Genomic DNA, 17,250 nt, shown 5'->3' on the forward strand with positions numbered 1-17,250 from the left:
GTGGTGGAGGCCCCATCCCTGGAGACATTCAAGGTCAGGCTTGATGAAGCTCTGAGCAACCTGCTGTAGTTAAAGGTGTCCCTGCTCACTGCAGGGGGGATGAGACTAGATGACCTTTACAGGTCCCTTCCAGCCCAAACCCTTCCATGATTCTATAATGCCCCATGCCTCTTGGACCTCTTTGTAGCCATTTGTGTGCCATGAGGTCCAGCCAAGGGTTGTCCTCTTCCCTGCATTACCCAGCTCAGGAAATTCCACTTCAGAAGCCGGTTTTGGGACTGGGGGGAAGCCTCTGGGGTTTCATTCATCCATTGGCCCTGCACTGCAGAGAAGCAGAGGCTGAGCATGGGCATCTTGCACTCCACAGCCAGCTCAGTGGATTGGTGGTCCCACCCCATGGTGAAGCACCACCAAGAGTGTCCTTGCTAGAAAGGTCTTAGCATCCCTCAGGAATGCATCCAGCAGCCGGCTCCAGGGCACCCAGGGAAACCCCTCCTAGGATAGAGCCGATGCAAACCAGGAGTGCCCATGCAGGAAAGCTCCCAGGTGGGATTAGCTGCCTGGTTTTCTTCCCTGCCTGGTTTCCTTCATCCACGGGCTGGCTGGTGTTTCAGTGGGGCCAGCTTCATTTCTCATGCAAGCAGAATTCCTCCAGCCATGGCACCTGGACAGCGCAGAACCTGACTCCATGGCTACTTTTCCTCTCTTTATATCCCTCTTTGCAAACCTGCCCCATGGCCACAGACCCCCCTGGCACATCTGCCTTACAAAGGGGACATAGTGAATGTGTAGAGCTTAAAAATAACAGTGCAGCCTGCTGAAAAAAAATCCAGCTGGTCCCTGATGCATTCCCCGCCCCCCCAGACTCCAATGGTGGGCTTCCCCAGCTGTGGCATTTGCAAGCAGGATCCATCCATCAGCCTCTGTTGGCATCCTGGTCAGTCATGGCCCGGAGTTCGTATTGCACTTGGGGTGGACATGCTTTCAGGCACAGAAGTGACCTCTGAGCAGGTGTCAGGCATGGTGACAGGGCTCTGACCTTGTCCTGATGCAGGGAAAGGCTTGAAAACTGCCCATTGAGCCATCCCCACCCATATCAAACAGATCCTCTGCGCTTGCTTGGGGGAATCTCTTCAAACCAGTTCCTGAGCTGATGCTTTGGGGAACATGGCACATGGACTGGGAGGTTTATATTACTACTTTTCTCCATGCTGCAGATGCTGGGATGAGCAGGGATGATCCATCTCTGTGTCGCAATGACGGGATTGCTGGCTCAGGGACAGGATGCTCTTAAAGGATGTGGATGCTTTTCCCTTGTCCCAGAGAATGGGTGACCAGGAGAGGAATCAAGGTGTCTCCAAAAGTAAGCTGAGGTTTCCCCACACACGTTTGCAAGGGCGGAGGGAACATCACTGCCTCCAGGTTGTCTCGCAGTGCTGGGACTTCAGTGAATATCATAGAATCACAGAATCCCAGGCTGGTCTGTGTTGGAAGGGACCCCAAGGATCACAGAGCTCCAACTCCCCTGCCACAGGCAGGGACACCAACCTCCAGGCCTGGAGCTACACAAGGTTGCCCAGGGCCCCAGCCAACCTGGCCTTGAACACCCCCAGGGACTGGAAAGCGTTGGAAATATCACGAGGAACTTCTGCAGAGCTCCAGAGCACCACACTTGCCAAGCAGGAGCTGCCTCCTGCACACCCTGCAGCCAAGGGGCGTCTGGAAAAAGTGGTCCCAGTAAGGAAATGAATCTGTATTTTTACATGGTCCATGTCTCCCTTCCAGTTCCTCTCCACGGGACTGAGCAGTCGGCTGTAAGTCCCCTGGGTGTGTGTCCCTCTGCTCGCTGTAAGCTGGGGCAGATGGTGACATTTTTGGCTGTGTGATTGTGTCTGGGTAAGTGGGATAACGGGGCTTTGAAGCAGTGACAGACTGCTGTTACCCAGCTGAGCTGACACCCCGGCACGTGTCTGGGAAGCCAGAAAGGTGCTAGGTAGGAAGGGTGGCAATAAAAATTAAGCAACAAGGAAGACAACTCTGTCACCTGGGCACTGCTGGAGGACGTACTGGCAGACATCCTCTGGTGAAGCAACCGGAGCTCCCAGAACATCCCACTCTCTTTTCCAGGATGATTCAGCTCCGTGCATTTCCCCACTTGAAAATTACTTGGAGAAACAGTTCTGCCAAGACATGGTACAAGCCTCAGTAGTTCAGTGGGGATGTGAATGTGTTCTGGGGAAGATGAGGTTTGGTCCAATTCAGCGGTAAGCTCTGCTGACCTGAGGGACACGGTGTCTTCCCAGGATGTGGCCACATCTCATTCTCATGTTTTCCCCTCCAGGAGAGGAAAGGAGGAGATAACAGGAGACCGGGAAGGGGGGATGGGGGTGGGGATTTCCTTCAGGCTGCCTCTTTTCCTCACTCTGCTTTCTTTGCACTCAGAGAGGTCAATAAAGAAGACTTTTTTTACACCAGGACAGAAGGCTGTTTGCTGTCTGTGGTGTGCAGACCATGCTACTTCACACCCCTGGTCATCTCAGAGCTTCCACTGAGGCAGTGCTTCAACACCTCTAGCAGCTACTGGGTTAATGGCAACACTCTTCTGTTTACCCATCCATCACTGTGTTCCCACATGGGTGCTTTAAACCTCAGTGACATCCCTAATTAACTCCTCGCACCTCTGCAGCCCCCGAGGACCTCAGGAGTTAGCGCTGGCTCAAGCCATGAGACACCCACGCTGGGTGGGTAATTGCTATTGATCCCAGATTTGGAGCCAGGTGGAGAGGTCATAGTGAGACATGGGGGGGGCAGGAGGTTCAAGTGACCGCCCACTTGGTCACCTCAGGGTGTTTGGAGACAGGGGAAGTACCCACAGCTCTTCTTGGCTCTTGATTATCATGTCCCCCAGCTACCCAAACCTGCAGAATTTAAAATCCACGAATGCTCCTAATCCCAGGAGTCTGCTCAGCATCTCTTTTATAAGAACCAGGTGGTTTATGACCTTACTTTCCCCTTCCTGCCCAAATCCTTTCAAGATAAATCAGCATTATTTGTGTCTGGCCACAGGACCATCTTGAGTTGTTCTTGAGGAATCGGTCAGCTGGCGTTTAACGCAGGTTACACATCATCACCTGGTGGTTGGCTGATGGGAGATAGGTGCCATAGGTGACCACAGCCCTGCCTAACCTGGACCTTCACCATGCAATGCCTTTTGGAGACTGCTGTGATTAGAAGCCGTGCTCAAAGAGCAGGGGCCATCATGAAACCAAGGCCCACCCTGACGGCCACTGGTGGGATTTGCTGCTCTTCCCAGAGTGGCCAAAACACCTGGAGAAGAAGCTGGTGCCGGTCCAGGTCCAGCTTGGTGGAAAGGATGTGCTAAAAGCCCGTGGGAGTGAAGTGTCTCATGGCTGGGTGAAGCGGGGACTTTGCAAGGCTGGGCACAGGGTGTCATCTGTAATTTAAAGGCTTTATCTCCTTTAAATGTCAATGGCTCCTTTGTTGGAGTAATAATAATTGCCGTGATTTGCATGTCTCCATCACATGCCCCAAAGCACTTTGCAGAGGAAGATGAGTAAATTGTTCCCGTTTGCCTGCTGGAAAGTCAGGGTACGGAGGTGGTGGGAGCCCACAGGACTGGAAATAAATCTCTTGTCTCCTGTGCTGCAGTTGCCAGCTCCTGCGTGGAAGCTGTTGGCTCAGAGCAAGTTTTCTACCGTTGCCCTATTGTACTTTGTCTTGTTGTCCCTGGGCTGGCTGTAGCGTGGGCAGGGAGGGTGTGTAGTGGGGTCTCATTATGGTTTGGTTTTCAGGGAACATCACCAGGGTGCAGGTTGGAGGAAGAGCAGAGCCCATGGAAGAGCCAGTGGTCCCATCTTGTGTCCCACCAACTCCAGTGGTCTGGTACAGCACACCACCTTGTCTAGTGGTGTCCATGTGGAGCCAGACATCCCTGATTTCTCCAGAGGAGCTCGGTGAGACCCTGAGCATACACAGGAAGAGGTGTTTGATCCATCTCTGGTGTTGCCTCAGGTTTCTCCAGCACCTCCTGAGCTGCTTCTGCACGTCAGTGCCGTAAGCTACTCATCTCACTGAGCCAAACCCTGCAGAAAGCAAAGCTATACTCCAGAGCCTCCTCCAAGCCTGGACCCCAAATACAAGCATTATTTAAACTGCAGACAGGGAACGATGCAGCAAAGCCAAGTGTGCCAAATGTCATTCATTGGAGCCCTTTCTAGGAGGGTTTGGGGCTGGTGGAGGGCGTCCTCCTCCAGGAGAGCGGCAAGGGACAGATGCTGTCCCAGCCTCTACCCAGCAACTCCCTCCCCCGGTGATTTCATTTGTCTCAGGGCTTTCCCAAAGAGCCATTTAAGGCGCCAACTCTTCATGGCACACTGTCAGTACGACCAAGTATTTCCCACCACCACTCTCTGCTTTTTATATAGCGCCTTGTGCTAATACCTAAGTGTTATATATTTCTTCTTGTGCAGCATTTCTGACTCAGTGTTTCCTGCCTCCTTGACCATGACTGACTAAACAGCAGCGCTGCCAGAGGAAGAGCCCCGTGTTTACTGAGCAGCAAGCCCAAATATGTCTCCTTTTTTTCCCTTCAGAAGGTGGCAATGCCTAGACTAACCCTCATTTTTATCCCAGGCTAAATGTTTGCCATCTAACATCCTGATAGCAGAGTCAGCCATGAGTTGGTGAGCCCAGATCTGGGGCAGAGTTATTTGGAACTCATCTTAAAAAAAAGCAGTGTGGTGAATTCCCAAGGGATGAGTTTTCAGCTGCAGGTGTCTGGGCCAGGGTCGGGGCTTACATCCGATGGCAGAATGCTGCCTCTCATCCCACTTCACTCTGCTGCCCACTAAAAAAGGGTAGAAGAGGAATTTTCTTCCTCTCCTATGGAGGGGCCAGTTCTCTTGGCTCTTCTAGCCTAGGCCTTGGAGGGGTGTCATGTCTGGCCCAAGAAGGGATAGTGTTGCATAAGTTGCATCCACACTGAGTTGAAGAGTGGGCCTTGACTTGGGTGCAGGAGTAGAGAGCCCCAAGACAATGGCATTTTCTGTTTCCATTGCTGGCAGAAGTTCAGCAGGAGCTTCAGCTCAAGGCTTCCTTGCCAAGCTTAGAAGGAGTCCAGCAGGGGATGTTGGAGGGTGGGATGAGTCATGGCACATCCATATCACGTGTGATCACAAGCCAGGCCTGAACAACCCAACACATCTTGTGAGGCCCCTCGCGATGAACCTCTTAGCCCCAAACTTCTCCTGTATGAGACCTCTTTACAGGTCCCCTTGGCACCCCCCTACTCGCCACATGGCTTCCCAATGAACTCTTCTCCAAAACCAGGCACAGAAGGGAGGTCAACCCCATTGCCTAGTATAAATACATGTTATTTTAAACTTGAGGCGCTGGAGGAAGGTCATCCAGCAAATGCACCCAGATTATCTACAGGCCAGGGCACCCCCAAATTAGTAATACAATTCACGTTTAAAAATACAGTCAAACTGATGAAAGATAATTTGCTTACTGCCCTTACATCACCACCTAAGCATGGGGCAAGCCAATCCACAGGTTATTTTTGTATAACTCCGTGAGGCATTTCCAGAGCAAATAAAGTTCACTGGGCCGGGCAGCGACCCAGCCATCTGGTTTCAGCACTCCTCAGCCTCCTCAAGGCTTCTCATCCATGTGGTGGAGGGCTGTGGGTCAGGGCATGGCTCCATCGGATGTGCTCCAGGCACAAGGGACCTGGGGTTTGTTCTCTGCTGAGCCTCTCTGTGCTGCTGGGCAGCTCTTCACCTCTCTCACACTCTTGGTCTGCCTCATCCGTTTTGGGTTGCAAACCCTTTGTAGAAGTAATTGGGTTGCTCTTTCCATGCTCTGGGCCCGGCTTGATGGGTCACCAGTGCTGCTGGGAGCTCAGCTGACCTGCAGGCAGGTGAATTTCACCCGTAAATCCTCTGACAGAATTACCTAGATGATGGCAGTGGACTCCTCAAAGATGGGAACCCCAAGGAAGGTGGGACATGGAACACGTTCGTGTTGGCTTGCCCATCTGTGCATGCTGTGGTCCCGGTCAAACTTTTTGTCTGAAGGGCAGATTTAAGGACAAAGCTCCCTTTGCCACCTTCCATGGCACTGATGTAGCACCACCCGGCAGGGCCAAAGCAGATGAGTACCTCAGAGCACTTGGTGCTGCAAGTCCAAAAACTGTGGAAGTTCAGATCATGGAAAGCCCAACCCTGTAGGCAGGCATGGTCCAGAAAAGTCTAATTCCAACATCTGGCAAGTTGCTTTTCCGACTTTCTTGAAGGAATTGTTGTGACTCCCTCTCTTGTAGGGTACACGCAGACCATCTCTTTTGCTCCAGGGAGTTGCTCTGCAGGTACTGGTGGAATTTGGCCCACACTGAAGCTGCAAACAGAGTAAAATTATTCCTGCAGTGATACCACATTCTGGGTCAAAATGTTCACGGTGACCTCTGCATCCATCCCATGTTCCATACCCCACTCCTGTCCTTCACAGGTGTCCATCAAAATCTCCCCAAGTTTTTTTGGTGACGTGGTGGGAGGGGGCAGGAGGACTCCAGTCCCTTTTCTTTTTCAAGGGTCTTCTTCACCTGCAGATTTGGGGTCTGGAATATGCATTGGTGTCTCTGTTGGGTGGCATCACCCACTGGGTGCCATAGGGTGAAGAAAAAAGAGGGTGCTAGGTGGTGGCACCCCTTTTTGCCCAGCTCTCATACTAGGCTTGGTGAATTTTGCTTGGTGGTTGTTTTAGGGAAACTTTTTTTGGTTGGCTGGTGGAATTTTTTAGAGAAAACATTTTCAACAGAAAATATTGAAGTTTCATGGTTGGTTTGGTGGATTTTTTTTTTTTCCAACAGAAAATACTGAAGTTTCAGTTTTCTCCCTGGCAAGGCTGTGGAGTGGGGCAACATGTTTGAGGCAGGGACGGGAAGAAGGAAAGTTCCCTGCAGTGGCTTTTATTCTTTCCCTATGATCTAGAACCACAGAGCCCGTGCAGTTATGCCAAGCTCCTAAGAATTCCCCATTGTGCCCCAGGGATCCCAAAACACAGCTCAGCTCCCCAGTCATGTCAGCATGGACCTTCCCAGGCAGGACAGGGGGAATGTCCAGGGACATCCAGCCTGGGAGGAGCACGATGACTTGGGTGCTGGAGCCAAGTGGGATGCTGGAGGAGGTGGAAGGGACAACTCAGTGGCCAATGCCAGGGGATGGAGAGGTTTTAGAGCATCAAGGAAGAGCTCCAGGTTCTGCTCTTATCCCAGGGTGGAGGTGGCTGGTGGGCGGCCCTATGGGTCAGTGAGGCTGAAGGCCCCAGTTGGTGCAGATGAGGGGTGTGAGATACTCTCGTAGGATGTTTCTAATTGCTAAATAGTCAGGAAGACATTTCAACTTCTTCCTTTTTTTTTTTTTTTTAAACTAAAATTCAAGTGAAAACTCCAGAATGAGTAATTCAGTAACCCCGGGGTGATAACCTGAGCTGGCAAATAACTCTCTCCTCCATCACCGCCCTGGGACTGGCTGGATAATGAAAGGACAAACACCACCAACTCCCCCAGAGAGGCTGAAAGGACCCAACAGGATTTGGCTGCAGGTTGACTTCAGAGTCGCAGACACCGTTGGGCAACTGCCTTATAGAAATGGGTGTAGAGAGGAGTTAGTCATCGCTGTTTGGCTAATAAGTGCACTGGTGGTTTTACAAGACCTTTTCCTGCATATGCAAATCTATTTCATCTATTTATTTATTTATTTATTCTTTTCCCCTTTCGTAATGAAACATATAAATAGCTCCTGTCTTGGATCTCCCCTGCTCATGGTTGTGTCACGAAAATGCTTGCCACCTTTTCTGCCTGGCTTTCTGCAGCGGCTGCTTCGCTTACCCACCCTCCCCCCTTTCAAAACAGATCTCCGGCGTGTTGTGCAGGGCATGGGACCCTCCTTGGTGTGGTGGGTTTTGTATCCCCCTGGGCTTTGCAGGGTGCAGATGGCAGGTCAGAGCCCCTTTTTGTCTCGGGCAGTGGGAATAAACTATAAAATGAAAAGACAGGAGGTTAACTTCTTCGGTGCGCGCTGGGTGCCCGACGCGCGCTCGGGGAACACACGGCCTTGGGAACGAACCCGTCCCCGTTCTTTAATTTTCCCTGACTTAGTGCCTACTGATTTTTAATACCAAGGAAAGGTCACTATGGAGACAGACAAGCAAAGTCGCGTGGGGCTCCTTGTAAGAAGCTCTGCAGCGTTGCTGAGAGCCCAGGGAAACCCTCTTGGCTCCGAGCGCGGGGCGCGCTCTCGTGCCATTCTTTAGAAGGGCTTTTATTTGCTTTTCTGCCTTGCCCCTTGCTCTTTGCCACACAGTCCTCACACACACACATGCACACATGTCCCCTCTCATACCCTGCTGTCAGACAAACCTCCTTTATTTTCCCTCTCCCCAGTGCTGATGGCGAGGCAGCTCCCTCCCCTGCACGCTCCCTCCTGATGTTGCTCCATAAATCGCGTCATTCGGATAATCCTTGGTCATGGCAACCATCAGCTCAGGAGCAGGGTGACCTTTTAATGCCAAGCGCCCGGGCTGCCCTGATCAGGCTGCCCTGATCTTCTCCTGGGCCAGGCAGGGTGCCAGACTCTGCCATAATTTCGTGAGATCCCTCCACCCCAAAAAGGGAGCAGCCAGGCCATTAGGATGCCCCTGACATGGCACGGGGTCTACTGGAGATACCAGAACGAATGGGCTGGGCAGATCCACCTGGAACGCCGAGCCTTGGCGTGGCCACCAGCAGCATGTTGTTGTTTAAACCTGTTTGTTGTTTGCTTTCGTTCGATCCCGGCTTGTGCGTATGGAAAAGAGTCCCCATGTCTGTCTGTCTGTCTGTCTGTCTGTCTGTGTGTCTGAGGGGGAGGGCAGGGCACGGGGGACGCTGCCTCTCGCGCAAGCGGTGACAGTTATTGCAGGGGCTGGTGATATTTCTACAGTACCTGCTTTCTGGTGGCTTCGCTGTGTCGAAATTCCAGCCGCTCCGCACGCGTTGAGTAATCTCCTCGCTGTTACTAAAGAGTCAGTCTGTCTGTCTTCCTCCCTCCCCCCACCCCCCCACCCCTGAGTTTCAGTTTCCTCCTAATTCTCTCTCTCTCTCTCTAGACAGCCGTTGCCTCTCCCCATGGTGATGCGGTTTTGCTGATGCAGCCTGTTGTCTCCCTGTCCCTCTTGCAGAAGGATTTCACCATGCGGGAGGAGTTGCAGCAGCGGGACGTGGAGCGCTGGCTGGGGTTCATCACCTTTCTCTGCGAGGTCTTCGGCACCATGAGGAGCAGCACCGGGGAGCCCTTTCGAGTCCTCGTCTGCCCCATCTACACCTGCCTCAGGGAGGTAAATGCCTGGGGAGTTTCTCCTCCTCCACCAGCAGGCCAAGCTCCTTGCACTGCCGTGGCCTGCGATCCGTAGATGCTTGCCTTATGGCTCCTAGAGGTTTGCTTTGCCAGCGCCAACACTTCTCACCCCAAGAAGTGCCTGTGTCTGCAGGGATGCTTGGCTCTTCCTGCAGGTTGTGTTTCCCCTGACAAAAAAAGGGACGTGCTCCAAGCAAGGCCTCTTTGTCCAAGGGCTTGCAAAGCCCAGCAGCAGGGATGTGCAAACACGAGGGTCAAGTTTGTGGATCCCCATGTTGTAAAAATCCCCACTGAAGGGGCTTAAAAAGCTTCTTGAAGACACTCGAGTAGGTGAGACAGACTGAGGGGTGGAAAGAAAGAGAGAGAGATGAGATCCCCTATGTCCTTACTCCACACCTAGTGCAGCAGAAGCGCATCCATGCCACTGGGGTTGCAAACATTTCAGTGCCTCAGAACTCCCCATGGTTCAGGGTGGTGGCAGAAACCTTGGTGAGGACAAGGAGAAAAGGCAACCCCAGTGTTAATGTTCGGCAGGACAGGAGAGGGCTTTCCCCCATCCTGTTTTAAAGATGCTTTTCCCTCCTGTTGCTGCCTGCAGAAGACGTTCTCAGAGAAAGCTGCCTGGTTGCTCACAGGGTTGGAGCTGCGAATCTCCAGTTGCCAGTGGTGCTTCTGTTGGACCATAAATAACTCGTGGTAAAATAAGTTCTCTGCTAGAGCTTGGGCAAGGGGAGGATAAAGAAACTGCCAGCCGCAACTTTTTTACACGCATGGGAAGTCTTCCCTGGATGCAAACACACCATAAACATCTTGTCTTTGCGGAAATGTGGTGGGTAGGGTTCACAGACAGTGACTGTACCAGTGAGAAAGAGCCCAGGCACAGATAGCCAAAGGAGGAGGTGGGAGATGGGTGCTAAGAATAGCCTAACTTCCCCAAAAATCTCTGCCCACAGCAGTGTGTGTCACCTCACGGGGATGATCTTGGCGTCTGGCAAAGTCCCCGTTCTCCTCCGCTTCCCATCGCAGTCATGACACAGCCCTGTCCTGATTCTGCCAGGATTTGTCCCTGCCCACTCCTGCCTGCCCTCCCTGTGCCATCACCGTCCCTTCCTGGCGCCTTCTTGGTGTGTGGGGACACACTGGCAACCCAGAGGTGTGCTGAAGGACACGGATTTCACGTATCAGGGATATTTTCTGCTGCAGGACAGCTCCACAAAAAGCCTTTACTAATTATATCAAGACATCATGCATACATTTGCTTCTTAAAAATGTTCCTTAGCAGGACAGAGCTCTGTCTCCATGGTGTCATTTGTCAGAGAAGAAGGCTCTTAGCTTAGCTGACACTGGTGAGCCTGAGTCCTCCAGCTCTCCTGCCCCAAAACGGCTGGACTGTGGCTGCTTGCTCTGCAGGGCTGTGACCTTGACTCATGCCATTCCTCTTCAATGGCTCTGGGTTGGGTTTTTTGTCTTGCTCCTGTCAGATAATCCTGATGCCCAGGGCCAACCCACAAGAACAGGAACACCTGCTTATCCACAGATAGATGGCAGGCTCTGAGACAGTTGCCAAAGCTGGACGGGGCTGGGGGTGTTGGTGGTAAGCTCTTCCAGTCACCTAGGAGAGGACAGGGACATCTGCACAGCTCCACAAGAAGGTGGAAACATCCTAGTAATAGAGGGTGCTTGTCCCTTGGTGAGCTTCATGAAGCACGAGCAGTGGGCAGGAGGGGGCATTCCCGTGGCCAAGACAGTTTGGGACCTGCTGGCAGCCATGGGAATTTCTTCATTTGCCTGGGAAGGGGTTTGCAAGGAGTAGTAGCACTCACCAAGGTTTATTCTCCTCCAGCTCATCAGCATCTCATCCCCATGAGGACTCTTAGTGCCCCACTCATTGCTCCTTCCTCCTTGAGCATCCCCAGCAGAGCCCCTCGGTGCAGCCCCCAGTTGTGCTTAGCTCCCTCTGCCCCATCTACCCAGCCTTTGATGATAAATCATTACCAGCAGCAAGATAACATCTCTCTGCCTCTGCCTGTCCTTTTAGCTCCTCTTTTTAGTTTCTGCCTCTTCTTTTTTTTTTCTTTTCTTTTTTTTTTTTCCTTATCCCTTTTCCTTTATAGCTTGGCAGACTCAGCCAAAGGTCAGCGAGGGAGTGAGCAAGAGGAAGGGGAAAGTTGCCTGATGACTGAGGCAGGAATGTGTCTTCCCTTCCCCCTGCAATGCTTCCTCTCTCCAGCTCCTTTCCTTCCCCCCACCAAAAAATAAAAGCTTATTAACATCATCATGAGCTGTGGAGCTGGAGCAGGCAGGAGGAAGGAAGGATGACAGCCAGGGAGAGCAGCGCTGAGGTAGAATCCTGAGGAGGATCTGGGGATAGGGCTGGGGGCATCGAGTGGCAGTGCCAGGGTTGGTTGTTGAGCGGTGTGTATGGGTTGGTTTTGTGGGCTGGGGGAAAAAAACTAAAATAGATAATAATAATCAAAAGAGAAGTTCATGTCAGGCAAGGCTGGAGTGGTAGGTGCTGGGGTTTGCTGGTTAATCGAACCAGCCTTCATCACCATCCTCAGGAGAGCACGGAGACTGCTGTGGGGTGTGTAATTTGGGTCAGAGCTGCCGCCTTGCCCAGGCAGCGTTTTGGAAGGCATGAGTGTGGTCCACAGTGAGCCCCTCTCCTGGGGAGTCTCTGCCACACGTGTCCTCCTCTGTGCCCATCACCTGAGCTGGTTGCTGGTGAACAGGGTGGGAGGAGGAGGAAGGCTCTGCCATGTCTGGCCTGGCGATTGCCCCTCCCAGGAGCTGGGTCCCCAGGGAATCGAAGAGTTTTAATCTCCAGAGGCGTTCCGAGGGTTTGAGGTGAGATTTGTGCAAGTGTGTCTTCCTGACAATGTTTGGTGGGGTCAACCTTGGGATTTTAGTAGCAGACCATGAGCCCAGCTCCTGTTGGAAGGGTTTGACCGGGGACAGTTATTCTGGGTGGGGTTTTGGATCAAAGCACATAATTTCTGCTTGCAGTAGTGCACAGTTTAAGTCAAAGAAGGGACATGGGATACCCAAGCCCTGCCCACAGACCAGCACTGAAGATGTTTGGGGGTAAGGAGGGGTGTGGAGAAGACCCCCTTTGCAGATGAGGACCAGAGGACTGTCATAGCCATAGGATCTGGGGAGCTTGGGAAAAGATAACAAAGCTAAGTTACCTAGAAATCAAAGAGCTTTCTTCCCCTTGGAGCTCTAAGGGGTCGAGGGCAAGCTGGAAGAGGACACCACTCCCTAGGAAAGACTTTCCCCAGGGGTGGTGGTGCTGCAGCCAGGGCATGACAAGCTTGGCCCTTGCCTGCTTCCAGCCCTGGCTGTCCTCACGTGAGACCAGTGATGGCATCTTCCACAAGAAGGCTGTCAGATGGTTCAATGAAAACACTTCCAGCAGTGTCAGGAAGCTGCCTTGGCTCCCATTCTTCATGATCTAGGCAGGAGAGATGTCCCACTGACTCCTCCCAGCCCTGCAGCCCGTGGGGTCTCAGCTCTGGCCTCACTTTATTTTGCAAAGCCATGCTAAATTTGTCCCTGTCCATCTTCTGCCCCTCCAGGATGGTGGGGAGTGAACATGCTGGCATCCTCACTGCCTCAAAATCTCTGCCTTGTGACCAAATGCCAAGGACTGCGTTCAGCCCCAGACCAAGAATACTTCTTCATGCCCCCAAAACCAACTAAAACCAGGAGAGCAGCCTAGGGAGTTTGGTTCTTGCAGCCTGGCCATATTCCTGCCCATATTCCTGGCCATATTCTGACCTTCATCGGAGCCCACAAAATGTAGAAAATGGGTTAAGTCCAGGGATCAAAACAGGAGGTGCCCCTGGGCATGGGAGCTGCCACCTTGCTGACATCCCTGGGCCAGGAGGAGCCACTTCCAGCCAAGGTTGTGGGTATCAAGTGCTGCTCTGGATGAATTTGTTTCCTTCTGTGACGCCGTTCAGCAGTCAGACCTGGCTGTGCAGCCAGGTAACCTGAGCAGTTGCCTACGGCAGCAGAGCAAAGAGGTGGAAAAACTGACTTGCAGGACACAAGGCTCCAGAAGATGCCAGGTGGCAATGTCACTGTGGTCCTCTCAAGGCACCTTGCTAATTGGGGTAGCACAAGGGCAAGCAACACAGGGCCCTGCCCTCTCTCCACCCCCCATAACAACACTGTCCCACCCCTTACCCATCCTTCTGTGCTCTTTTCCTGTGCAGGGCTTGCTTCTTGTTGAATGTTTAAGGAGGTTCTTCTTGACTTCTTCCTCCAGCCCTCTGAGGTCCCTCTGGACAGCACGTGGAGTGGCCTCCCCACCTCAGTTTCATCCACAAACTTCACAAAAGTGTGCTGCTCACCTCTTAGAGACCACGGATAAGGATGCTAAACAGGGCAAATCCCAGGGCAGACTCCTCAGTGTTCATCCTCCAGGCATAGTTGGGTTGTAACCCAATAGCTAGAGCCCCCCAGAGCCCATCCAGCCAACCTTTTTTTGTTTGTTTTTTTACCATCTGGTGGTCCCCACATGATGCCCTAGCTCAGAGACAAGGGGACTGGGTTCCAGGGGTGATGGGGAGGAGCGCTGCCACAGCACCGTCCCGCGCACAGCACCCACCTGTGCATCAGATGAGGCTGTTGTGGGAGGTTCAGAGCCAACCACGGGAAGCAGCTTGTCACAGGGAGACTAATTAAACCACAAAAAGCTCCTGCTCTGGTTGCAGGACCCATTCACAGCATGAAGGGGTTACTGCTGCTGGGGCTCTGCTCGGGTACCTTGGGGGTCAGCACCCATAAAGGACAGGCAGGCACTGTCCTGACCCAAGAGAGATGCTTTTACGGTGCTGTTACCAACCCTGAGGACCGAGGGCAGCACCCAGAGTGGCAGCCCAGCCCCAGAGGAGCATCAGGGAGCAGCCCCAGCAGGCTGTCAGCAGGCAGGACAGCTGCTCCTCTGCGGGAGTCGTCTCCTACCTCCCGTCTGGGTTGGCAGAGACGGTCCCGTTTCAGCATCATTTAAAATACTGGCACGCTCCCATCGCTTCCCTGCCTTGGTACACGCTGCTAACTGAAAGCCTTCGGGGTGGTGGTGCAGGGAGGATAAATACTCCCTGTCTAATTGCCTTTCCCCCACGTCTGAGTCTGCGGTGCAGCAGCGTGTAGACGGGCATCCACACCCCCCCCCCCCCTTCCCTCCTCCCCCTCCCTTCTCGTAGTGCCTGTTATCTCCTGGGGCCATGCTGTGTAATTTAGCAAAATATTCTAACACGGTAATTAACGTCTGAACTTCAAGAGGGCACTGCCTTTTCACTGTCTCCTTCAGAGGAAGAGAGAGGAAAGCCTTCCTGGCTGCAGTCAGGCGAGCGAGGAGGGTGGTGCTGTTTGGAAAAGAAAATTGTATCTTTTAACACGTTTGTGTTTTTTTGGGGGGGGGTGTTGTTTTTTTTTCCTTAAATCACTCTCACTTTGTCAAAAGCATTGACCTTTGGAGCCTAAAAAAAAAGGGGGGGGAGGGGGGGGCTTTGGCAGGGTAATGAGATGCTAGGATTTTTAAGATTATGCTCCTAGCCAGAGAAAGGACATGGAATTTCTCCATTATCAAATGAGCACAGGCTCAAAGGGGAGCAGATGCCGACCTCCGTGCCACCCTCCCACCCAGGTGGGTCCATGAGGCCAGATCTGACCAGGGAAAATAAGTCCTCTATGAAGAGGACTTACTTCCTCCTGAAAGTCCCCTTCTGGTCCTCTGCAAAAATCAGCAGTATGGTGGAAGTGGGATAAACTGGGAGGCGGTTTGTAGAGGTAAAAGGATGGAGGAGGGATGCGGGGTGCGGGCATGGGAGGGAAGGGGAAGGGGAAGGAGGGAGAAGGGTGACACTGGGCATCAGGGACAATGGAGGAAAGGAGAAATACAGGGAATGTAAGCAGGTGGGGAAATGTCATGGGAGCCCAGAGGAGCAGGACTGGGAGAAAAGTCTGGGATTTGGAACAGGTGGAGCACATCTATGGGGTGATGTGGTCCTTCAGAGCCATGGCAGGAGGTAGCATGCATGAGCAGGGCTCTGTGAAGAGGAGGGAAGGGTGTGTGTCTATAAGGCCAGGCTCCTGGCAGGGATGGATGTCCCCATGCCGTGCAATAAAGGAACAGCCATGCAGAAACCCCCTGCGCCTGCAGGTCCCCTGTAGCTGTGATGCCACACACCCCCCCATGCACCCCCTCCCCCAGTGAATGCAGCTTTCATAGGGGGGGGAAATTCCCATTAATTGACATAATTTTGGTCAAAGGGCAGCACTAAAGTGAAGGAGGATCGGGCGATGGGGAGCAGAGGAGGACAGAGCAGAGGAGGACAGCCCCAAGGTGCCTGGGAGCCCAGCTGCTCTGAGGAATACTTTTATGCACAGGGACATTCTTGGAAAGCGATGGGACATGCTTCATCCTCCCAGCACCAGAACCCCGGTGGCATATTTCAAACGGGGGGGTGGGGGGAGGGGAAATGCCACCCTTGTTTCCCTGGGACCAATGGAGAAGGCGGAGGAAGCAATTAGGGCAGATAAAGAAACGAAAACCAGATACCATCTCACAGGATGGTCCCTCCTGCTCGCGCGTGGCTTTGTTTTCCTCCTGCTGCCCCGCCAGGACCAGGCATTGTTAGTTCCCAAAAGCCCTTTGAATGGGATGTAAACACAACTATTTGCGTCTGCCGCCATGCGCTCCCCCCCTCGGCAGAGCCAGGAAAGCCGAGCGCGTCCGGCGAGCCAGGGTGGAGCCCGTCGCAATCAGGCGCGATGGTCTCGCCACTGTTTCTTTCCATGCTTTTGTGTTTCCCTGGGACCCTTGGGATGAGATCACATCCTCCTCTCCCAGGGTTATTATGTCTTTGGCCAGGCAGGATGAAGCCGGCCGCCTGGGTGGCTGGGTCTCCCCGTGCGCGCAGACTGGGTGGCTCTCTGCATCTCTCCCAGCCACCTCCAGGTCCTGAAGGTCCTCCACCTCCAGCCAGGGGATGCGTAACCGCCAGGCTACTGTTGGATTGCAGTTTCTGGGTTGATGAGTGACCAGATTTTCTTCACCATTGTCTCCAGTAATTGCCCCTTAATGGTTTCCATCCTCCCAGGAATCCCTTCTGCCTGCTCCAGATCCGGGCAGAGAGAGTCATGTTTCATGGTTTCCCTTGTCTACAGTGGAAAGGAGTAGGAGGAGTTTCCCACGACTGGGTACAGGGTTTTGTTCCTCTGGCCTTAATTCAATTTGCTGTTAAGTATCTCCCGAGTTCCTCAGGAGCCTGACAAGGAGGATAACCAACATTTTGGTTTACTGGATGCAATAAACAAACTAATCTCTCCTTACCATCCTCCCAGGGAGTCCTGGTTGGGCAATAAGACAGCAGAAGTCTCCTCCTCAACTCAGAGCAGCTCACCACTGTAAAAGGAGTAGGTGCCACAAAACAAATTCCTTCAAGTTGCCCAGCTTGAAAGGGGAAAGTGCTTCCTATGGACAGAGCTCTCGACTCAGCTGTGCTTGTGCAAGCAGCTCCACCCCAGAACTCCATTCCCCCCTGTGCCACCTACCCTGAGCAGCTGCTTGTGGGACCAAAAGTGACCTGTGTTGGTGGCTGCTTCCTAATGGAACAGCGTAGAGTTGCTGTCAGTGAGACCAGGCCACCCAGGTCAGGGAACATGGAAAAGGAACCCCTCCATGTGATGTGTGGGCTGGTGGCACCTTGTGCATCCTCTTCACCATATCCCCAGAGAGGTCTGAGCAGAAGGCTGTGCAGAGGGAAGCACTGTTGCTAGTGGTCTGCCTCTCACAGCTCAGCTGGGTTCTTAGAGCCCCACA

At 52.9% G+C, this 17,250-nt stretch overlaps 1 protein-coding gene across 2 annotated transcripts in view; it reads left to right on the forward strand.

Annotated features, from left to right (window-relative positions):
* Positions 1 to 17,250, forward strand: part of CTIF (cap binding complex dependent translation initiation factor) — a gene marked incomplete at both ends in the record, with an annotated part of 131,305 nt that overhangs the window by 103,503 nt on the left and 10,552 nt on the right. For both annotated transcript variants that reach the window (XM_084278201.1, XM_084278202.1), the window contains one exon: positions 9,241 to 9,396. In XM_084278201.1, coding sequence (XP_084134327.1) covers positions 9,241 to 9,396 — 156 coding nt within the window. The remainder of the gene's footprint in view (positions 1 to 9,240; positions 9,397 to 17,250) is intronic.

This window comes from Gallinula chloropus (assembly GCF_964237585.1).
Source record: "Gallinula chloropus genome assembly, chromosome: Z".
NCBI classification, from domain to species: domain Eukaryota; kingdom Metazoa; phylum Chordata; class Aves; order Gruiformes; family Rallidae; genus Gallinula; species Gallinula chloropus.